At 47.0% G+C, this 24421-nt stretch overlaps 1 protein-coding gene across 1 annotated transcript in view; it reads left to right on the forward strand.

Moving 5' to 3' along the window:
• NUDCD3 (NudC domain containing 3) overlaps positions 1-24421 on the forward strand; it is a 101008-nt gene that overhangs the window by 19649 nt on the left and 56938 nt on the right. Inside the window, exon 3 of the mRNA XM_034436924.3 lies at positions 7924-8056. Within this exon, the coding sequence (XP_034292815.1) occupies positions 7924-8056 (133 nt within the window). The remainder of the gene's footprint in view (positions 1-7923; positions 8057-24421) is intronic.

Consider the following 24421-nt stretch of genomic DNA (forward strand, 5'->3'; position numbering starts at 1 on the left):
GGAAGAGCCAGTCAGAGATAGATCATCATGGGAAAAAAACGCACACGGTCACTAGGAGCCAAAAATGACTTGATGTCACATAATCACTTGGAGAGTTTTTGTGACACTGACAAGTGACAGAGTTCTGAATAGAATGGAATGGAGCAGAACAGAATATTTTGTCACTTTAAATGTACTTGTTTAGTTAGTTAATAGCTTAGTTAGTAGGCAAATGTTCTGTTCTGTCACTATCATCCCCCTTTTTCTCCCCCCCTTTTTTTACTTAAGTTGCTTTTTTAAAAAAAAAGAACCTCTCAGTCCTAAAATTTTGGTGATTATGAACAATCACTTGGAAGTAGCAATAGCAATAACATTTAGGCTTATATACCGCTTCACAGTGCTTTACAGCCCACTCTAGGCAGTTTACAGAGTCTGCACATTGCCCCCAGCAGTCTGGTTTTTACCGACCTCGGAAGGATGGAGTCAACCTTGAAACGGTGAAAATCGAATTGCTGGCAATTGGCAGATTTAGCCTGCAGTACTGAACTCTAACCACTATGCCAACCACGGCTCTTCTTTACTTTAGTATGTAAGTATCAAATATATATCAAATGAGAACATTACATATATTTTTTTAGATAAGAATTCTTAGATGTTTTCTATCATATATCAAAGATATATTATTATATATTAAATTATGCATTATTACATTCAGGCAAATTAAACCCCAGATTTTAATGTTGAATCTTGATATACAGCCAGTATTTCCATGTATCACTACCCAGTTCTTCTTCCTGCAGAGGAAAAAAGATAATTGTCCACGCTCAAGACAAAAGCAAATGTCAGGGAAATAGTTGTTGAATCACTTCTTAGATTTTGACCAGGATTCAGGAAACTGCAAGAAATTGTATTTGTTCTCTGAACATGTAAAGACTGAGCAGACTCCTGGAAAATTTCCCCATTCTTTTCTAGGTTCAGGGACAGTGTGGCAACTCTTCTTAAATCTATTAAGTTAAGAAACAAGCTCTCTAGTGGTGAATTGAATAGCCTATTTGCAGATCCTTGATAGAAGAAGAAATAGGAATACATACATAACATAGAGCTGCATTGATGTTGATAAGAGTTGATTTCTTCATGCTCATATTTTTAATGATTTCACTTTCCCCCTAGAGATACACTCGTGTGCAAATAGAACAAGACAAAATAGTGGGGTCCTTCTGTCCGCTAAGCATGAGCAGCACTCATCCCTTTACTTAAAAGCTAATTTTTTCCCTACTGTCTCTCACAATGTCAGTGCCACAGGGTTTATAGCTACTATTGTACTGCTCTGTTCCCATTTAGCTATCCAGCTTTGTTAATAGTTCAAGTGCTAGGACTTAACTTGGTTTGCTGTGACCTTTCTTTTTTGAATCTCCATCTTTTGAGTTTCCCTAAACGCCAAGGCTTTTGTATTGAACAGATTCGTGCTGCTGGGGGGAAGTGGTACAACAAGCTGATATCTGCTTATATGGATAAACAGGGGTCAGAAAAAAAATAGATTTATTCTCCTGAATTGTTTTTTTCTAAGTCCATCATTTTTTTCAGGTAACTTCCAGGAAAAGTATGCAACCCACTTTGAAAAACCAACACTGTATTATGGAGGAACAAAATATCTGAAACTGAAGATAAAATTTGAGTATATGTTTTGTTTTTAAGAGGTCTAATTTCAGCATTAACACTGTCTATAGCCGTAAATAAAACACAGATTCAGGTGAACTAAAAATTAACTACTGATCATAGTCTAGAAAAATATTCTTTTAATCCGATCCCAGTCAATACAATTTGCTGCTTAGCATTGGCCAATGCCATAGTCTAAAAGTCACAATCAATCACATTATTTTTAAATTAAGATTCATATTCGGCCAATGTCAGCTTTGAAAACTATTTGGGGCTACATCATATTTATGGGAATTATATGGCTGCCCAACTTATACATAATAATCCTAAATGGCTCACAACCTTCAATAAAAAGAGAAAGATAATAACAATCCACCCTGCAAAAAAAACAGCACACACCATATCATGATGCCACAACCTCCCATCAATTCCCTAGCTCTCATCCTAGCCCAACGCTTGAGGGAAGAGCCAGGTATTCATGGCCTTCTGAAGTTAAGAGGGTGAAAGTCCTTCTTATGAATCAGAAAACAATGTATTTAAAAGGCCAAATGAATCCAGCACCCCGTGTTGCCTCCATGAAATCATTTATATTTCAGCCTTGTAAAAATGTTCTTTCCCAATGGAATAATAAGTGTGGAGCCTGGAGGTAATCTGCAGCTCCTGTGGGGCAGACCAGATCTCTTCATTAAGATATTCTAGAAATTGCTCTAGAATCATTTTGGTTTTCTGTGATCTTCTTTCCTTCCTTGTCCAGAGGAGGAAGCCTTCTCTTTTCAGCTTTTGAGAAGGAATGAAAGTTAATTACTTCAGCCATGGATGGGCCTGCAATTTCTTTTTCATTTCAAAGTGTGTGGGCATGTCCAATGTAGCCCCTATATAGCAGAAAATAAGATATGGGGGCCTTTGAGGGTTTATAAGTCAAAACTATCAGAATTGGCCCTGAAAATCTAGAGCAGGCAGATACAAAGGACAGGTCTATCACAAGCCCTTTAGCAGAGAAACTGCAATGTTTATCATAATAGTATATAATAGTTTCTCTATTATTCAGTTATATGAACATTAACCAATTTCATGCTCTTGAAGTTTTATTTGTTGTCCAATTATATTTACTGGGGGGTGGGGAAATGGGGGGAGAGAAAGATTTGTATTTATTGGAAGCATAATACCTTCCCTCTGCTTTCCTATTTTATTTGTCGTCCAATCTGTTTGGCTCATGAAATCGCCAAGCATTTTAGGACGCTGGGATCAGCAAGGTTTGTTCTGTGTTGCCATAACGACTGTCTCCATGGAAATGATGATCCAATGAGAGAACTTTTGTAAACTCCGTTATGGCCCCTTCTTTATTTTTGCACCATTACAGAACCTGCTTTTGTTGTTGTTGTGGTTGTTGTTGTGGTTGTTTGATTGATTGTTTTGATAAATGTTGATAGTCAGCAGCAGGGCTTCTGGTCCAGGTCACCCACTTCTCTTCTGCTTTTTCTCTCTCTCTCCCTTTGGAATTGCATTAGACAAGCAAAGGTGAAGCACCACATTGGAGCATATTCCTCAATATGAACGACAGTGTTGCCGATGCTCCATACTTCCTGCCAGCCAGGAAGAGAGTGGGAGACTCTGCACAATCTGGCACTCTGCCTTGGACAGCTTTGAAAAAGCTAGAGATCAGCTGTCTGTCTTGCAAGGCTATCTGAGGCTTGATGCTGGCAAGGAATATTTCCCTGTACTTATTGAAAGCCAGAAAGGGAGGGTGAATCTGCCAGATTTTATTTCACAACTGAAAAGTGGACTGGAAGCTTCTACATGCATTTTGTCCTCGTGCTAGTAGAGTTCTTCAAGAGAAGATTGCATTGTGATGTTTCATCTTGGCTATAGTGAAGTGTGTGTATGGTAGTAGCGATTGAGGAAGAAATAATTTTGTATAGAGTATGATTTCCTCCATGAGGAACCTTGTTAAGGAGATACCGTAATCAATTTGTCTTGTCTCATAGATAATATATAAACACCTCTAATTCTGTCACTTACCCATCTGCACAAATATAACTCAGTCTCCATCTGAGGTTTTTTAACTCTTCTGGATATCTCACAAGGAAATCATGTTGAAGAGCCTATCTCGTATTGCTTCATCGGAGTAATGCTGCCTTTGAGCCTGTAGCTCCCTTCCAATCATGTTTGAGATGCTAAATAATTTGACATTTTCTAGATTTACCTTACATGACTTTGCATCCGACTGAATATATCATCTGAAAAGCACTAGATTGGAGAAGCTGCTATATAAATGCATAATCAAAATTATTGTTATTCTCAGTGTTCAGAAGTGTATCATTACTTCTGGAGCAAAAAAAGGTACCAACCCACAAACTTACTAAGAGGAATTGCAAAGTTTATAGAAAGTTTTTAATTTTCGTTTTTAGTTAATCTTGAGTACAGGTAGTCCTCTATTTATGACCACAATTGAACTCAAAATTTCTCTCGCTAAGTGAGACATTGGTTAAGTGAATTTTGCTCCATTTTATTACCTTTCTTGTCACAGTTGTTAAGTGAATAACCCAATAGTTAAATGAATCTGGCTTCCCCATTGACTTCACTTATCAGAAGATCGCAAAAGGGAATCACATGACCTCTGGACACTGCAACCGTCATAAATATGAGTCAGTTGCCAAGCATGTGAATTTTGATCACATAACCATGGGGATATGGCAACGGTCGTAAGTGTGAAAAATGGTTATAACTCACTTTTTAGTGCCATTGTAACTTTGGTCACAAATGAACTGTCACTGTTTTTCACATGACCATCGCAACATCCTCATGGTCACACTCATATTTATGACAGTTGCAGTGTCCCAGGGACATGGGATTACCTTTCGCAACCTTCTCACATGCGAAGTCAGTGGGGAAGCCAGATTCGCTTCACAACCGTGTTACTAACTTAACAACAGTGATTCTCTTTAACAACTCTGGTAAGAAAGGTGGTACAATGGGCAAAATTCACTTAACAAATGTCAAACTTAGCAACATAAATTTTGGGCTCAATTGTGGTCGTAAATTAAGGCTACCTGTGTTCTATGCTAGAAGCTTTTCACTCCACGTATGCTGGTTCCCTCTGATTTATCATCTGTCAATTTAATTGAATGGCCCTTCATTTTAATACTGTAGGAGGGGAAAATACCTCCCACCTCCCTTATTTATTTGATTGCCCCTTAACTGAAAGGGCTTGGTCTCTTTAGCCTTTCCTCACAGGGATGATGATTAATCTGTGATAATTTTAGTTTCCTCAAACTACTTTTTTTTAGATGATTGCACACCGTATTCTAACCGTGTTTGAACCATTCTAGAAAGACCATTTCTGCTATTATCCTTCTTTTCCTAATCTTGACATCGAATTCCTAGTTGTTTCAGTAGCACAGAAAAATGAATTGAATTTTTAATAAATTTTTAATAAACTTACTCCTATGACAAACAACCCTCTTGGACATTAGAAGCCAATTAAGTTTGGTCAGTATAGATGCAACCTATGTGTTTTGCACTTCATATTAACTTCAGCCTGTCACTAGAAGTTAACTGAGTTAATGGTTTGGAGCAGATGGTTTGAACATCTTGAATCCGCTGTTTGAGCATTGAGTGTCCTGAAATGCTGATCATTTTAGGGGTAAGCAATACCTAAACATTTCTTCTGGCTTAGTATTTATTTAAAAGTGTGAATTCCTGTCCTTGGCAATTACTATGAAAAACTGAAAGATTGAGCTAATTCTTATACTTTATAATTTCAGTTCTCTTTATTTAAGATCCTGGTTTGTATTTCTGCACAAACATGGCTAAATGATAACTTTAAATCCATTGTGTTTATTTCTGTTAGAAGCAATAAAACAAAAGACTTGCTTGACATTTCAGATAAATTGGGCTGGACTTATTAATTTCATCTTAATATTGAACCAAGATCATTAAGGTAAACATATGGGATATTGTTTCCAACTGGTGTTCTGACTACTGTCTAGAATTAAACCAAAGTATTTCTACCTAATTCCATTATACTGTATCTTGAAGTACATAGCTGTTTTTTATCCAGAGTACTGGCCATCACTGGAGTTTGCCATCCTTGGCCTGGTGCCATTTGGTAATTTTGGAGTAGTTAAAAATGCACACTATTTTTTTTTATTAAGCATAGGACATATCATACATGCACTAACAATATATATTAATATATACACTATTGTGCCTTCTATCTAATACATTTTGCACATCAGTATTACTTTAATATTCAATTTTATTTGAAATGTTATTCTATGGACATTGATTTTTTTATCCACAATAAATCTGCAGTGACTAAGATTATTTTTAATACTTATAACCTGATAACATTTTACTTACCTTTTTTTTTTTTTTACTGTTTTGCTCCTTTTCCCTCATTTTGTTTCTCTGATATTTCACAAATTCTCCTCACTGAGTATACATGAATGTATGCGTGCAAACATTACTGGGTATCTAAACTCTGCTCGGTCCCTTAATTTGGAGACCACTTGAGAACCAGAGGGATGTAAATGTAATATTTTTCATTAAAATATGTAATAGGATAATAAACAGATGCACTAATTTATATTTGATTTCCAGTGAGAATTGACGTATAATCACACAGATCCCTGTAGCTAAACAGAAACAAAAGGAAATTCCCACTTTAAATATTACTCAGGTATAATTTATGTAAGTGGCTTATTTTTTTTTCTGAGCAGTTCAACACCCACAGTTCTTTTGGATTAACCAAGTTAATTTCTTTTCAAAATGTTTGACATTTTAGTTTTGGTAAGCTGAAAAGTGGTTACATACTTCTCTTAGTGAATTTTATACTTTCGAATTTTTCTGTTAATGTAGCCTTACAATTAAGTAGAATTAGCACACCTGGTCGTGTTTCCTGTCTGATCTACCTGTAAACACTGACGTTAATCTTGCAAGTCTAAAAGTACAAATCTGCCACCATCTCCCTTTTAGTCTGAGAGCTTAAAGAAGGGAGTCTCTTCTAAGATTTTTTCCTCTGCACCTTTATGCAGCTGCGGGCTTTGCCTTCTCTTATCCAGCCATTCCCTAGGCAGGTCTGTGACAATTCACCATGGCCAACTTACTGCAGGAAAACTTGCTGCGGGACAAGAATTGCATTAATATCGAAGAAATTGTGGATTCAAATTATTAAAGAAAGGATGCGAAAGGAGGGACAAAATGAAATGTGAATGACAAAAATTAAAATTATTTTTAAAATTATTTTAAATAATGAATTGTCCCTCAGCAAGTTGTCCCATGTCAAGTTGGCCATGGTGAGTTGTCCTGCAGCAAGTTATCCCATTCTTTCCCTAGGCAGCATCTCTTCACCCTATTCCTCAAGAATGTTCTCACAAATCCATTACAGGAAGCCAAGGCTACTTCTGTATCGCAGCCCTGGATGACCCCAGACCAAGGAAAGTGTGCCTGGATTTTCCAATGACTCAGAAAAGACAGGACCAAGTATTTTCTGCCACTGTGATAATTCAGCAAATTTAAATAGTAGAATTAAATACAAATGTCAAACATAGGAAAAAGAAAAACTGAGGGGAAAGTTAGTTTTTCACTCAAAATTTTTGTGGTTTGGGGGGTTCCATTGTTTTATCCTGTCCCCATGTTATGATTCTGCCTTTGGGGAAGAACAGATTTCTCTCCCATGTTACTAAGTCTGACTGCATTACCCTTTTGTTATGCTATTTTTAACTTTTCCTTTTGTCTTGGAGGCTGCCCAGAACTAGACAAGGTTTCTGTATGTAGAGGGGGTGGGGAGGGGAAGATAGTGAAGTTGAATAACCTAAAGAGACATAGCCACCTTCTGAATAAAGACAGTTATTCTTGTCTAGCATAATCAATTTCTGTTATTTGTTGCTTTCTGCCACTAAAGAGTGTCAAAACTTGTCTTATTTCTGGGAAAGCTAGAAAGTTCATTTTAAGATGGCACATCAGCCAGCCTTAATGGAACTTGATGTAGACTAGCTTCTTCACCTTGGATGTTGGATATTAGAATAAAGTTTTGAATCTCTGTCTGTAGCCAGTAAAATTCTGCTGCCTAATAATACTGAGAGTCAAAAGCCAATAATGTTTCAGGTGTGCAGAAGGCTGGATGTAAATCGTCATCTAAAGGTGATAATAGGAGCAAGAGTTGCATCTTGGGAAAGGTTTTGGTAAAGGTGGACTGAGAGCCTCCTAGAGGCTGGTATATTCCTTATAAGGGTTATTGATGTTCTTATGTTGATCCAATTCATTCTTTTCTCTGTTTTTCCTTAGGAAACAGGAACAATTCCAGGCAAATCCTGACAGTTATAATGGAGCTGTGCGAGAAAACTACACTTGGTCTCAGGACTATAGCGACCTGGAAATTAAAGTTCCAGTGCCCAAGCATATTCTGAAAGGGAGACAGGTAATGAGAGTATGAGAAGTTTTTTGGCCCACTGGCTGATAAGAGTCCCCGCCTCTCCTAATAATATGTCCACTGTAGCTCTGTTTAGAATTCTTCCCTTGCTGCTTTTATGGCTAAGAATAATGATGCTATCCTATAGCAGTCCAAACTTGCAGAATGTTGCAGTCGTTTCCAACCATCCCCCAGCATTAAACAAGCCTGGATTGCCATTAGCCAGATTAAAATGTAAAGGGAAAACCACAGTATATTGATTGCATATCGCAGGTCTCAATTCCTGGTGTCCTCAGTTAGAAGAGGTCTAGATAGCTTCTAGGATTCACACATTTTCCAGAACGCTGCTCCTACACTCCAGCACTGGGAAAATCCTCATCTCTGACAGCAACTGAGAGGACTAATATTTAAATTAATCACCCACTCTGTGCTCCTACCATGCCCCCTTTTGCACTCAGATCCCCAGTCTTTCTCTCAGTTGCTGACAGACTGGGAGGATTTTTCCTGTGCTCCTAGATTGCGTGAGGTTTTTATTTATTTTTGATTAGCCCCCTTTTTTTTTTCCCTTCGGAGGTTTCTGTTCCTTTAAAGGTGTTTTCTGTCTCTTTTTACTTTTGGCTGCTCAATTCCGCCCCAAACAGCTGTTGGTCGGCTTCGTGCCCGGGGAGCTGGGCCGTTCCGACCCTAGCGCGTGGAGCGCTCGCTGCCGCCGGCTTCTGTCCCTGCGGGGCGGAGCCGGCTGTAACTTTGCCGCTGGAGAGTCGGGGGTAGGGCGGTTAGCCGTCGCTCCCCCATTGCGGCTTCACATAGAGAGGGGCAGCAGCGGATCAAGAGCCGAAGGTGAGGAGCGTCTCCAGCTCGGCTCCGTTCCGGCGTCCGTCCCGTGAGTTTCTACGGGCGGCGCCGCGTGTTGAGGCATTCCCGCGGCCTGGAGCCAGCCGATTGAGGGGCAATCGGAGGAGCGCGGTGCGGCTCGTGGTGGCTCGCCGTCTCCCCGCTGAGCAGCTGGTGGGCGCAGCTCCAATCCTCCGCGTGGAGCTCAAGAGTGTGGCGGCCGGGAGAGGCCAGGGCGGCAAGTGTTTTCCTGGGAGGCGCGATCGTTTGCTGCGCCATTACAACGGGGCCGCCATTTTGGACGGTTTGGACGGCCGCCATTTTGTCGGGCCTGCATCTGTGCCGCTGCCTTTATCCCGCCCATCTGGATGCAGGATCAGGCGAGGATCTACCCTAGTGGGGTGTTCCTGCCGGGACATTTTAAAAAAAGAGGGGGGGCCTTCCAGAGACCTCACTGGCCCCATTTGATATCCCCCCAATTCTGGTGTAGCCCTTGGTCGGCCTATCCCAAGGCAGAGCGCTAGTCCATTATTCTGTGAGTTCTTTTTGGACAGTGTTACTGACCTCAGCAGGGGTGGGCCTTGCTTAAAAAAAAAAAAAAAAAAAAACCATGGCCGATTCCTCGTTTTCTTCTGATATTGAGCTGGAGGCCAGCCCGGTACGACCTTCTAAGTCCCGCAAGAAAAAGTCGGGCAAAAAGTCTCGCTCGAGCGGTCATGGGGCCCACTCATCCAAGAGCTCGTCTGCAGCGGATAAAGACGCTCTTAGGCGTCACAATGCTTTGGAGAGGCAATGGGAGAAGGCCAAACAGGCAGCAGCTTTGTCTCCAAGCCGGGAGGCGGGTTCAAGCCGTCAGTCGCCCCCTATCACAGCAGGGTCTGAGACACGAATGGCACAACCCACTTCGTCAACTTTACGTAGGGGTGTTTCACAGTCGATGCCTGATGTATCATTAGTAGGGCTGGACGCTGCAGCGCGTCCTGGGCGACAACCATCAGCCACATTCACTCCCACGGCTGCAGGACTTCGGGCAGTGGAGCCCTCCCCTCCTCTGTCGCAGATGGACTTCCAGTCAATGCTCTCTACGGCCCTGGCTTCGATCATGGCAGCGAGTGCACAGACAACGGCCCAGTCTTCTGCGGCAGGAACTTCTCCTCGAGAGTCCGACACGTCGGAAAGCTCTGAGCAGGACGAGGATTGTGCTGATGAGCCGGAATTCTCTGAGGACGAGGGATTACTGCCCGACTCACCAGCCTTCACGGGCCTGTTTCGTCCGGCCTTGTTTAAATCTCTTCTACACAAGGCTAGATTGACCACGAACCTGGGGTCGGTGGGAGCCCAGCCTCCAGAGGTACAGTCGGAAACAGGTCCGCATGATGCCTTGTTCAAGCAAGTTAAGCAGGAAAAAGACTTTATCCCGTGCCCTCAACTGTTCACTGAAGTGTTGCAGGCCCCTTGGGCACAACCTGGGTCGTCCACTGCACCCAGTAATTTGGATAAAAAGCTGTTCTGTCCGGCTCCTGAATTGGAGAAGTTGTTGGACTTACCCACAGTAGATGCTCCAGTGGCAAGCCTCACTACTCAATCAATGGTTTTGTCTGATCCGCTTGAGGGTCTTAAGTCTGAGGACAGACGTACGGAGATGGCCTTCCGGAGGTCCCACCAGGCAGGGGCCTGGACTGTCAAAACTGCCACAGCCACTTCCTTCTTCAATCGCGCCTCGTTAATCTGGTTGCGTCAGCTTCGGGAGCGCCTGCCTCCGGAAGAAACTAGGTTGCGCCACGATGTCAACAAGATCATTGCAGCCACCGAATATTCAGCTGATGCGTCGCTGAATTCTGTCAAATTTGCATCGAGGGCACTGGCAGCTACCATCACGTCACGGCGCCTTTTCTGGCTACGTCCGTGGAAAGCCGATGTTAAGGCAAAATGGAAGCTGGCGGCAGCTCCGTATAAAGCGCCTAATTTGTTTGGTGAGGCCCTAGATCCGGTGTTGGTGGAGGATAAAGATAAGAGGAAAGTGCTGCCCTCTTCCTTTCGCAAGCAGGACAGACGTTACGTGCCGTACGCTCAGCGCCAGTCCTTTCGGCCTTATTCGGGGTCGAGTGGATCCTCTTCTTACAGACAATCCTTTCAGCCGGCTGACCGCTTCACAGACCGTCAACGTTTCCGAGACCGCAGCAGACCTCAGACCTCGTCGAAGCGGCCATTTCGTGGGGCCAGCTCCAGGCCTTTCCGTAGAGGCAAATGACTCACCGATCCCGGGTCCTGTGGGCGGTCGTCTTCAAGCATTTCATCGCCGGTGGGAGATGTCCACGCAGGACGTTTGGGTGCGGCGCACGATCTCGGAGGGCCTCTCGATCGAATTTACCGAATCCCCTCCTCGCCGTTTCATCAGGTGTCCAGTTCCATTGGCAGCCGACCGTCGGCGTCTCATGGCGGCAGAGATTTCACACTTGCTCGAGATCAGGGCGATAGAACCGGTTCCGCTAAATCAACAAGGGACCGGCTTCTACTCGATCCTGTTTTTGGTGCCGAAAAGTTCGGGAGGCGTCCGGGGGATTCTCAATCTCAAGCACTTGAATCTAGCGGTGCGCTATCGTCGTTTCAAGATGCACTCCCTTCGTTCGATTCTGGCTTCGGTCCGCAAAGGGGACTTTTTACAGTCGGTGGATTTACGGGAGGCCTACCTCCATGTTCCAGTTCTTCCCTCTCATCGACAATTTCTACGCTTCGAATATGCGGGCAAGCATTACCAGTACTGTGCAATGCCGTTCGGACTTTCTTCGGCTCCCAGAACGTTCACCAAGCTGGTGGCAGTGGTGGCGGCAACGGTCAGTGCGGTTCCGGTGAGAGTGTTGTGTTACCTGGACGATGTTCTCGTCCTCTCGTCGTCCCAGGCGCGTGCAGCGCACGACATAGAACACGTGCTTTCCACCTTCCGAGAGCACGGCTTCACTGTAAATTTGGAAAAGAGTCAACTCGTTCCTTCGACTTCGATTCTGCACCTTGGCACCGTGATAGACTCCGTGAAAGGGCAGGTGTTCCTGTCTTCAGAGAGGGTGAGCAGCATCCGGAGGTTGCTGGACCAGGTCCTGAGCCAGAGGTCGGTGTCTCTGCTGACTCTGTCACAGTTGCTGGGGAAGCTAGTTTCCTGTTTTCGAGTGGTACCGTGGGCTCGCAGACACTCTTGCCAGTTGCAGTGGCTTCTACTTCCTTTCCAGCGGAAGGGCTGTTCCAACTCTACGAGGAGGGTGCTCGTGAGCCCCCAAGTCCGACTGTCACTCCGTTGGTGGAAGACATCTGCGCTCCTGAAGGGCTGCAGCTTTCTGGAGCCGAACCGGATCATAGTGACTACCGATGCCAGTCTCCACGGCTGGGGGGCCCATCTGGGTGCTCAGGTGACCCAGGGGCAGTGGACCCCAGAGGAACGGATACTCAGCATCAATCTGCTCGAGCTTCGTGCGATCCGTCTTGCCCTGCTCCACTTCGGACACCTGGTCCAGGGTCGCCACGTCCTGGTCCTCACGGACAACACGTCTGCCAAGGCACACGTGAACCGAGAAGGGGGGACGAAGTCACGGGTGTTGATGCTCGAGTCGGAGAGACTGTTCAACTGGGCGGAGCGTCACCTGTTGTCGATTCGAGCGGACCACATTTCGGGCACGGCCAACACGCGGGCGGACTGGCTCAGCAGAGAGGTGATCGATCAAGCCGAGTGGCAGCTGCTTCCGAGGCTGTTCCAGGAGGCCTCTCTTCGTTTCGGGGAGCCGGTGGTGGACCTGTTCGCCAGTCCCGCCAACGCCCAGCTGCCCCGGTTCTTCTCTCGCTACCCGTCTCCGTTGGCAGAGGACGTCGACGCACTGAGGTGTCGGTGGCCGGCCGGGCTTCTGTACGCCTTCCCGCCGATCACGTTGATCCAGCAGGTGATCAGGAAGATGATTGCGGAGAGGGCGGAAGTGTTACTTGTGGCGCCCCGTTGGCCACGCAGACCATGGTTCGCGGACCTGGTGGAGTTTTCCGTAACCGACCCGTGGGTGATCCCCCCTCATCGAGTGGTTCTGTGCCAAGGGGCCATTCGTCACCCAGAGCCCCAGTGGCTCCAGTTGGCCGTTTGGCATTTGAACGTGTCATCTTAAAGAAGGGCCGACTTCCGGATCCAGTGATTGGCACGATGCAGGCGGCCCGCAGGCCATCCACGACCAGGATCTATGAAGCCTCTTGGAGAGCATTTTGTCGCTGGTGTGCGGGGGCCCATGTTGACCCGACGTCTGCAACTATCCAGGATGTCTTAGGCTTTCTCCAATCCGGATTGGACAAAGGGCTGGCGTCGGCCACTCTGAGGCGTCAGGTGGCAGCGTTGGCTACGGTCCTCTCCTTTCCTCCGTACACTTCGTTGTCTCATCATCCTTGGGTGAAGGATTTCCTGCATGGCGCCACGAATCTGAGACCTCCCACTGTTCATCGTTATCCTTCTTGGGATTTGCCTCTGGTTCTTCAAGCTCTTACTATGGCTCCGTTTGAGCCCCTTGGTTCGATTCCCCTCAAGTTTCTGTCGTTTAAAGTTGCATTTCTTGTGGCAATAACTTCGGCCAGACGGATTTCCGAGTTGGCTGCTTTGTCCGTCAGGGAGGACTTGTGCATTTTTCGTCCTAACACCGTGGTGCTTCGTCTGGATCCGGCGTTTACGCCTAAAGTGAATTCTTGGTTTCATCGTTCACAAGAGCTGGTTCTGCCAGATTTCTGTCCTTCACCCAGTCATCAGCGGGAGGTTCTTTGGCACACTCTGGACGTTCGTCGGGCCTTGAGGCGTTATATCCGCAGAACTGCTTCGTTTCGAAGGTCGGAGGCTCTTTTTGTGTCGTTTCATCCTGCCACAATGGGTCAGAAGGTGTCATCGTCCACGATTGGTCGTTGGATTAAGGCCTGCATTTCGTCTGCATATGAGAAGCAGTCTAGGACTGTTCCTGCGGGGATTCAGCCTCATTCGACTCGGAGTGCGGCGACCTCGGCAGCCTGGGCGACTCAGGCCTCTGTGCTGGACATATGTAGGGCGGCCACTTGGACTTCCTTGTCGCCTTTTATTAGACATTATCGTATTGACGCTTATGCGTCGGCTGAGGCGTCCTTTGGGCGCAGAGTTCTGCAGGGTGTTGTTTCAAGGGCTTCTGTGGGTGGAGATTGTTTGCCCGCCCCTGATGGTTAGCCTTGGGTATGTCCCAGTGCTGGAGTGTAGGAGCAGCGTTCTGGAAAATGGACATTGACTTACCTGAATGTCCCTTTTCAGAACGCTGCGGATACACTCCATTTCCCTCCCTTATTTTGTTGTTGGTTTCATTGTTGTTAATAAAGTTTTGTTACATTTTGTTTGCTGGTCCTTCGTTCAAGACTGGGGATCTGAGTGCAAAAGGGGGCGTGGTAGGAGCACAGAGTGGGTGATTAATTTAAATATTAGTCCTCTCAGTTGCTGTCAGAGATGAGGATTTTCCCAGTGCTGGAGTGTATCCGCAGCGTTCTGAAAAGGGACATTCAGGTAAGTCAATGTCCATTCTTGCCAGTTTGTGGAGATTGTGTTGTCAAAATTTGGGGGGAAAAACCCTCCTTCCACTTTTAAATTAAAACTGCAATGTGGAGGCTTAATGGGCTTAATGCTGCTACTTTGTTTCCCTGAAAATAAGACCTGGTCTTATATTTTTTGGGGGCTCCAAAATAAACACTCGGGCTTATTTTCAGAGGAGGTCTTATTTTTTCCATGTATGGTATGCCCACTTCTGCTTGCTCGTGGCTGCAATGGAGCAGGAGACTAGGGGTGGTGGTGGAGCTAACCGGCTTACCTGAGGGCCGCTGCAGCCAGGCCATCCACACCCGACACCTGCCTTGCCTTGCGATTGTGGCTCTAGCAGCCCCATCTAGCAGGACCCCGTATGGCTACCGGCCAGTTCTGCTTCCTTACAGCTGCAACAGAGCAGGAGGCCAAGCAACACACCGGTGAGGCAGGGTGAGGTGAGGCGGGGGTGGTGGAGGCGCCCTATCCACCCCACACTGACTTACCTCAGGGCCCTCGCAGCCAGGCTATCCACACCTCACACTAACCCACCCCCACCCCCAAGGCAACCACAATGCCAAACCCTAACAAATCCCCCCTCTTCTCCTCTCCCTCCCCCCAATACAGTCATATCATCTTCTGGAACATCATAACTCTCCAAACCTTGAATTCCAGCCTGAATTTCTTGCGATTCCATTTCCTATAGAACCATTGTCCCCAATCTCTCATGTCTAGCAAGAAAGGTCTCCTTAAATGAGCACTTCTTGTCCATGTAGCCTGCTTGTATTACATTGGCAACACAGGTGTCAGTCATTTTATCCCATAAATTCTTCACCCAAGTCACAACGTCTAGCAGGCTAGGCTTCACAAAGTTTTCACACTGATTTCTCTCCATTCTATTTTCAATGTAGTCATTGATTTCCATGTGCAAATGGTCCTTGAATGGCTTGTTTATTGCAATATCAAGAGTCTGGAGATAGATTCCTGCAGAATCATTATTTGATCTATTTTTCTCTCTGCAAGGAACTTCTTCATGTCTTTAGCGCAGTGAGTGCTGGCTGAATCCCTGACTAGCAGACCTCTTTGGCCACCTCGCAAAACAAAGTGGCAGTATTAAATCGACCCACTTCCTTTTAACTGCTTTTGTGCACCAGGCTTTTTTGGTTTCAAGAATATAAATGCCTGAAACATTCAATCTTATCTTTCTTGCCCTTAGTGATGATTAGAGGTGGGGCTTTGTTTCCATCCAGACGAATTGCCAAAATACAAGTAACACATGCACTTTCATAACCAGTGGAGGGAATGTAGATTGATGAGGCACCCCTCTGATCAATTGTCGTTTGAGATCTTTGGCCCATAAATACTACAGTTTCATCTATAGCAATCATGTTGGAGAGCTGGTATTTAGAAAAGTCGATGCCATCAACAAAGGACTTGAATGCAAGTGCACTTTTAATAAGTATAGTATCTTCCAGCTTAAACAGTGTTGTCGAACATCTTAGAGACAGTTCATATCAATGAAGGAAGCCATCCAGCCAGTGTTGTGATGCTTTGAATTATTCTGGGGATATTTCTAACTGGTGCCATTCGGGTCAGTTCTACTTACCTTTACTACCGGTTTGCAACAGGAGCGCATGCATGCAGAAGCTTCTGCACATGTGCAGATCATCCATTATGACATCTGGGCAGGTGGGCGGAGCCTCCTGCTGCTTTTACTACCAGTTCGCAAGAACCAGACAGAACCGGGAGCAACCCATCACTGGTGCCATTGCAAGGGCATATGTTTGAATATCAGCCCTGCGCACAACCAAAGCCTTTGCCCTCCTATCAGCAATCCATTCACAGATGTTGCCTTCCAATTCAGGAAATAACAGTTGCCGATGTGTTCTCCTGCAAGGTCCCAGGAGTGGCCAAGAATGGGTTGAATCGTCTGTTTCCTGTTGAGACCGAGCTGTCTGTTTCTTTTAGCCACGCCTCCTGCTTCCACTTTCCTGCCCCAGTTTCGGCTCGGTCTTAACCTGAACAAGACATTTCAAAGCATTCCTGGTCACTTCTGATCTTCAGGATCGTGAGCTTTATAAAATTTTTTCTCCTTTTCTATTTTTCTGCCTTTAAGGATTAGAGGTGGCAGCTGGCTTTTAAAGCTGCTGCTTTAAGGACTTTACAGTCCTTGAGGGCCCATTTTCCTCACTGGAGCGAGAGGGAGTCCCTGCCTAGTTTTGGCTAGGCATATTCAGTGGCAGTGGCCTCAAGAGAGGCGTGGAGTCCCTACCCAGCGGCTGCTGGGCATACCTAAGAGCCACAGCCTCAGTGGAGGCCATTGGAGTCCCTGCTTAGTCTCGGCTAGGGACACTCAGAATTCCCTGCTAGCCCGATTGGCTCTTAAGTCCCTGCCTGGTCTCGGCTAGGTATACTGATTGCAGGAGGTTTTGGGCTACAGGAGTCTGCAAACAGTTTGTAACGGCTGCATTTTTCAACTTGCAAAATGGAGGGAAGAGCTACTGGGCATAGAGCCAAGAAGCAAGGCTCCAGTAATTCGAATCTGGCAACTAATGTTGCAGTGTTTCCAGAGGCCACTCCCCTAACTGGGGCCCAAGGGAAGCAAAAACATTCCAAAGCTTCTGAAAAAGATGCCAGCAGAAGACATAAGGCTCTGGAAAAACAATTTCACAGAGCAGAGAAAGATCAATCCCAACACATCCATGCTAGGACTGAACAGGGTACTTCTCGCCCAGCTTCTTCATCTTCTTCCTCTGAGAGATTGCTGACTAATCAGCCTGTAATTGCTCCGCCCTTGTCACCAGAGGATGCAAGTGAGGCTTCCCTTAACTTGTCTCCTAATACTAATGATTCTCTTGTGCGAGATTGTTTTCTGCCCAGCTTCTGCGGCTGCTCCTATTGCTGCTGCTGCTACTGCCGCTGCTGCAACTCAACATTCAGCTCCTCGAAGAGAAGTGTCAGCCACCCTCACACCGGCTGCAAGTGGTTTGAGACAAGGTGAGACCTATACTTCTGATTTACCTGCTGATCTCAAATTGCTCATTGCGCAAACTGTTTCTCAGGCAATTGTGGATAAATTGAGCAGTATTCTCAGGCCTATAGCCCCTCCAGTTGAGGCTCTCACCAGTCTTCCCCACGGAGAGCATTTGTCAAGAGACCTGTCTTATAGGCAGAAGTGCCAATCGCAGGATGAATCTTCTGATGGCGAAGATTCACTTATACAAGAAGGGAGTCAAGGAGTGGTGGATTTATCAAAGGATGAAGGGTTAACATCCAATGTTTTCCGGCCTTTCCTCCTGTTTAAATCTCTTCTGCACAAGGTACGTGTGACACAGGGATGGGGTTAGACCCCTCTCTCAGCTCACCAGGACCCACAAATCCCAGTGACCTCCTTTTCTCCAAACCGGCCACTGTACAGGAGAATGTTCCGGTGTCACAGTTTTTCATTGATGTAGTGCAACAACAACGGGCGCTATCAGCATCCTTCCCAACCCCAGGCGGTCTTGACCATCGGTTTTACCAGCTGACACCAGCATTGGAAAACCAACTGCTTTTGCCCATGGTAGATTCTCCAGTGGCATCACTTGTCTCCCCCTCATTGGTATCTGGCGATATAGTGGAGGGGCTGAAACCAGAGGATAAAAAAGTGGAATTGACATTGCGCAAGGCGCACCAGTCCTCAGCCTGGGCGATTAAGGCCGCATCTGTAGCCTCATTTTTTAATCCCAGTTCGTTACTGTGGTTCCAGCAGATGCAACAGAGGGTTCCACCCAGTGAAACCAGGCTCCACCAGGACTTGAATAAATTGATTGCAGCAATACAATTTTCTGCAGATGCAACATTAGCTGCAGCTAAGTATGCTTCTCGATCTTTGGCCGCCTCCATCACATCAAGGAGGATGCTCTGGCTCTGCAATTGGCAGGCGGATGCCACGTCTAAATGGCAATTGGCCTCGGCCTCTTATACAGCGGGCTCCCTCTTTGGGGAGGCTCTGTAGCCTTTATAAGTTGAGAATAAGGACAAGAGGAAGGTTCTGCCATCCTCCCTTAAGAAGGGCGAGAGGCGCACGGTTCCTTATTATCGCAGGTCTTTGTATTGGCCTGATTCTCTTTTCAACAGTCTCAATGACCTTTTCCTCAATGTTCTGACCACCAAACGGATAGGACAGGGTTTCGCACCCAGCCTAGGCAGACCCTCCAGAGCAATCGGCCCTTTTGAGGGGCAGGAGGTCGCACCTTTCGTAGACCATGATGACTACATGCCAAGCGCACCCATTGGCGGCCAATTGGCTCTTTTTGCGCCCCAATGGGAGATGATCATGAGCGACCTCTGGGTCCTCAATGCAGTGAGGCTCAGCCTCAGCTTGGACTTCCTCTCCCTTCCTCCGAATCACTTTGTCAGCTATCCGGTATCCCGAAGCAGTGAAAAAGAAAGTCTTCTGGAAGCTGCCATCCAGCATTTGCTGGAAATTCCGGAAATCGAGGCGGTTCCGGAGGACCAGAGGGGTCAGGGGTTTTACTCCACTCTGTTTATGGTACCAAAGTCTTCGGGGGGATGGATGTTGTGGCCCCGCCCTCTGAGCCTGTCCCATTGGAGGAAGAAAGCTCCGAGCATGAGGAAGAGGAGTCAGCCAGGCCTCCCTCTCCAGGCCCCTCCCCTCTGGCACTGTCTCAGGTGCCGGCCGAGGGAGAGGAGATTAGCAGGGAGATAGGTGGCTCGGATGAGAGCGAGGGAGAGACATCATTCCTGGACGCACGCCTCCGAAGGCATGATAAACGATTGCAGCAGCTCAGGAGGCGTGCTAGGGATTAGAACTGAGTCACTGGACCACACCCCAGAGACTATATAATAGAGGATGGTGGCCAGCGATCCCTGTGACGAACAAAAGTAAACCTTGGATAGTCACTAAAGCCTCGTCCGGAAACTGCTGAGAGGAATATTATTCTGATTGGACTTTTGTACGCTAAGTATCTTATCTTTCTGTTTTGTGGAAATAAATGCACTTGGCAGACGGTGTGTAAATCGCTGCCAAGTTGGAGATAAAGACCTGGGTGTGTGCCAAAGTGTTTCCTTAACCCTCGGCTGGCTGTGTTTGTGTGTGTGTGTGGACGGGGACAGATCAATGGAGAGCAATTCTAAATCTAAAAAAATTAAATTTGTTTCTAGTCTACAAAAGTTTCAAAATGAATTCCCTAACCACCATCATAGAGGGAATTCAGGAGGGCGACTTCCTGGCATCGATCGACCTTACGGAGGCTTACCTCCATGTGCCAATCCTCCCGGCACATCGTCAGTATCTCCGCTTCTGCTTCAAGCAGTCTCACTACCAGGGCCTTCAGACTAGCGTCAGCACCCCGTGTCTTCACCAAGGTTCTGGTGAACCTTGATAAGCATTAGCAGCTTATCTATGATCAATTCCTATTTGTCTACAATGTTATTTAGACAACATTCTTGTGCAAGCGTCCTCCTTCGAGGAAACCAGGGAGGCATTGCAGACAACAATCACCGTTTTACAATAGCACAGATTCTCCGTGAACTTTCCAAAGAGTCAGCTGGTTCCGACCACGAGACTCTTACACTTAGGGATGGAAATCAACACCAGGCTGGGACGGGTCTTCCTGTTGTGGCTCCGTCCTCCGAGCCTATCTTATCGGAGGAAGAAGGCTCCGAACATGAAGGAGAGGAGACGGCCAGGCCTCCCTCTCCAGGACCCTCCTCTCTGGCAATGCCTCAGGTGTCTCCCTAAGGAGAAGAGAGTGGCCAGGAGCCAGGTGTTTCTGAGCCGTTGGATAGTGACAAAGAAACATTGTGGTTGGACCCACGCCAGCGTCGGAGAGACAAGCATGCGCAGCAGAAAAGGAGGCGTGCCAGAGATTAAGCTGAGTCACTGGACCACACCCCACAGGCTATAAAAGAGAGTGTGGTGGCCATTCGGACTCTGTGATGGACAAAGCTAATCTCTGGCGAGTCACTTTGCACCTTTGGACACAACGCCTATTTTGCTGTGGATTTAATTACAAACTGGACTATTCAAACTGTGTGTATTTTTGTCCGTGTTATCAGAGTAAAAGTTCTTTTACTCTGAGTTGCTGCCAAGTTCCTTATCACTGACGTTGAGTGTTTGAAGAGTTTATTTAACCCTCGGCTGGCTGGTTGGCTGTGCACATGGTACGAGGACAGAACACTTCCTTTCCCAGGACCGCAAGGACAACCTGACATCCCTCCTCAGACAGGTAAGAGCAGAGCGTCGGGTCCCCATTGCCCTATTAGCACGATTGTTTGGGATGTTTGTGTCATGCATCTCGATAGTGCCTTGGGCTCGGCTGCACGCAAGAACCCTTCACTGGTTCCTGCTCCCATACCAACAGTCAGGCAACAGCAGGTCTCAGACTAAGGTATGTGTTCCCCCAGAGGTGTTGCTCTCCCTCAAGTGGTGGATGTCTCCAGCGCTGGACAAGGGCTGTCTCTTCCGGGAACCCAGTCACATCACGATAACATCAGATGCCAGCCTCTTTGGCTGGGGGGCTCATCTTCAGGGCCACATGGCTCAGGGCCGCTGGACCCCAGCGGACTTGACCCGCAACATCAATTGGCTGGAGCTTCGGGCGGCACACCTTGCCCTTCACCACTTCAAGACCTTAGTACAGGGCCAACACGTTCTCATTCTTATGGACAACATCACAGCCTAGGCACACACAAACCGTCAAGCATTGTAACCATACAACCGTTACGCATTTTAAGCCGCCCTGAGTCTCCGGAGAAGGGCGACATATAAATCAAATTAAAAAAAAAAAAAGGAGGCACTCATTCCAGAAGCCTCATGACGGAAGCGGAGCTCCTGGGGAAGTGGGTAGAAAAGCATTTGTTTTCCCTCAACACAGAGGATATCGCGGGAGTGGCAAACACTCAGGTGGATTGCCTCAGCCGGTCCACAATAGACAATGCAGAATGGCAGTTATACCCCACGCTCTTCCTGGAACTGACAATCAGATTTGGTCAGCCAGTAGTGGACCTGTTTGCCTCCCAACAAAATGCTCAGCTTCCCAGGTATTTCTCCAGGTTCCCGTCACAAGGGGTGGAGGGGACCAATGCCTTACGCAGCCCTTGGCCAAGCAGCCTACTTTATGCCTTTCCACCTCTTCCACTGATCCCAGGTGTTGTCAGGAAGGTAATTCAGGAGAGAGCGGAACTCCTCCTAGTTGCCCCTCACTGGCCCAGGCGTCCGTGGTTTGCGGACCTGGTGGGCCTCTCAGTCTCCCGGCCCTGGAGGATTCCTCAGGAGCGAATATCACTCAGCCAAAGTGCCTTGCAACATCCGGAGCCCCAGTGGCTCAACTTAACCATCTGGCACTTGAGCGGCGACTCCTGAAGTAGCGTGGGTTCTCTTCCAGGGTCATTGTAACCATCCAGGCCTCTCGCAGAACTTCTACGAATCGTATTTACGATTCCACATGGGCAGCATTTATCGCCTGGTGTGGGGCTAGGGATCTCGACCCCACCTCTGCTACAATTTCACATGTTTTAGAATTTTTGCTGTCTCACAACACGCTCTGCAGGCAGGTTGCAGCACTGTCAGTGGTCTTGTGGTGTGGGAAGAGGAATCATTGGCCCATGAACCTATTCTTAGGCGATTTATTAAGGGAGCTGCTAATCTCCGACCTCTGGTGGTCCATCGCTACTCCACATGGGATTTCTCTCAAGTTCTTTAGGCCCTTACATCAGCCCCGTTCGAACCTTTGCGTACTGTGTGCTTGCGCCTCTTAACATTTAAGGTGGCGTTTTTGGTGGCTATCACCTCTGCCAGGTGCATTTCCGAACTGGCTACTCTTTCAATACGTCAGGATTTGTGTATTTTTCATCCTAATAGGGTTGTGCTCTGGATGGATCCATCATTCATCCCTAAGATGAATTCTAAATTCCATAGGGCTCAGGAGGTCATCTTGCCTGATTTCTGCCCAGGACCTTCCCATGTCCTGGAGCGATGATGGCACACCTTAGATGTTAGGAGGGCTCTTAAGGTTTATATTAAGAGAACATCACAGTCTCGCCAGACAGAAGCTCTTTTTATATCTTTCCATCCCTCATCTACAGGTTCCAAGGTGACCCCATCTACCATAGGCCGTTGGCTGCGGGCTTGCATTGCAATGGCCTATCAGGTTCAAGCCTTACCATCTCCTAGGGGGATTACGGCCCATTCCACCCGCAGTGCTGCCATATCTGCAGCATGGGCTACGCAGGCCTCTATTGAGGACATCTGCAGAGCCGCCACGTGGGCTTCCCCTTAACCCTTTATTTGTCATTATAAGGTTGATGTCTATGCCTCAGCTGAGGCATCATTTGGGCGAAGAGTGTTACAAAGTATTCATGGGGAGGCTTCAGGCTCTTGCCAAGTGGCTTCCCACCCATGAATAGGGGGAGGCTTTGGTAAGTCCCATTCTTGGCCACTCCTGGGACCTTGCAGGAGAATGGGCATTGGTCTTACCATGATACGCCCTTTCTCTGCGTCCCAGGAGTGGCCAAGCCCCACCCTGCTTCGCTTGGCCTGTGATCCAGGAACTAATGCATAGATGGTTTGAGTTGTCTTTACAGATATGCCCTTGCCGAAACGGGGGCAGGAAAGTGGAGGCAGGAGGCGTGGCTAAAAGAAACAGACAGCTCGGTCTCAACAGGAAACAGACGATTCAACCCATTCTTGGCCACTCCTGGGATGACGCAGAGAAAGGGCGTATCACGGTAAGACCAAAGCCTCCCCCAATCTTCACTTGCACTTCTTAACATTTCCCTTGTCCACCTGTTTACTGAGGTTACCATAATCTTCTCACCATTTTCAGACCATACAGAGATCCAACTTCTTCTCTTTGCTGAAAGCCATAAAATTCTTCCCCCAAGAGTCCTCCACGATTCCTTTCTTGAACTCGACGGAATAACTCTTTCTTTTTGCACTAATCTTGTCTTGTTTGTAATTCCTTTTAAATCTACCATTTAATCAGGGGTGTCAAACATGATTTCATTAAGGGTTAGGGGTGGGTGGCCTTGCTGTGGGGGCCCTGAAATAAGCTGGTGCTGGGCATGTGGGGAACTCCATTCCCCCCTCTCACCTTGTGGCCACGGCACCAGTGCGCTGCTTGGCCTACTTCTTTGTTTCAGTTGTGAGCAAGCAGAAGTGGGCCGGCAACCACATGGGCTCTTGCTGGACATGGCTGTTGGTGCTGCCACCGCAAGGCAAGTGTCGGGGTGTGGATGGCCTGACTGCGGGGACCCTGAGGTAAGTTGGTGTGGGGTGCGTGGGGCAGCTCTACACCTGCCTTGCTTCGTGGCCACAGTACCAGTGCGCCGCTTGGTCTCCTGCTCCGTTGCGGCCACAAGCAAGCTGAAGTGGGCTGGCGGCCATGTGGGCTCCTGCTGGACATGTTGCCTCACCTTGTGTTGGCATCGCAAGCAACCAGACAGAATGGGCATCCAGCCAGCTGTGCAGGCTCTTAAGTAGGGCTTACTTTGGGAATAGGGCTTATATTAGGTGCACAAGTAAAAGGCAGGCTAGGGCTTATTTTCAGGCTAGGGCTTATTTCTTGGAAACACAGTGGTTGCTATTAAAATGCTCTGAACCCCTCAAACATTAAAAAATGGGTCAAAACTTCCCCCTCCAATACCAGCCCTTCAAAGTAAGCCAAGTTGAGTTAACAGAAATATCAGGGATTCCAGGAATTCTCTTTATTATAGTGAGCAAGAGGTAGAGGGCCTTGGAGATGGCGTTGAAGGGAATATTCGTGAACTGTTATAGAAACAAAAACAGAAGCTTCTCCAGCACGCTGCTTGGAGAATCCAAGCGTGGGTTATCTGACAAATAGATGAGAATCTATTTGCCAGAGACCGAGTGTAGATTTTTTCTTTTTTTGTTAACCACGCCTCCTCTGCTCGGCTGAGCTTCAGTTTTTCCACTCAGTCTAGCTAAAGAGACCTGTGTAGTAGTGTTCTGGCAGTTAGATCAGAGTTGA

The sequence above is a fragment of the Pantherophis guttatus genome, chromosome 9, assembly GCF_059756535.1.
Source record: "Pantherophis guttatus breed Tessera chromosome 9, ASM5975653v1, whole genome shotgun sequence".
NCBI classification, from domain to species: Eukaryota; Metazoa; Chordata; class Lepidosauria; order Squamata; family Colubridae; genus Pantherophis; species Pantherophis guttatus.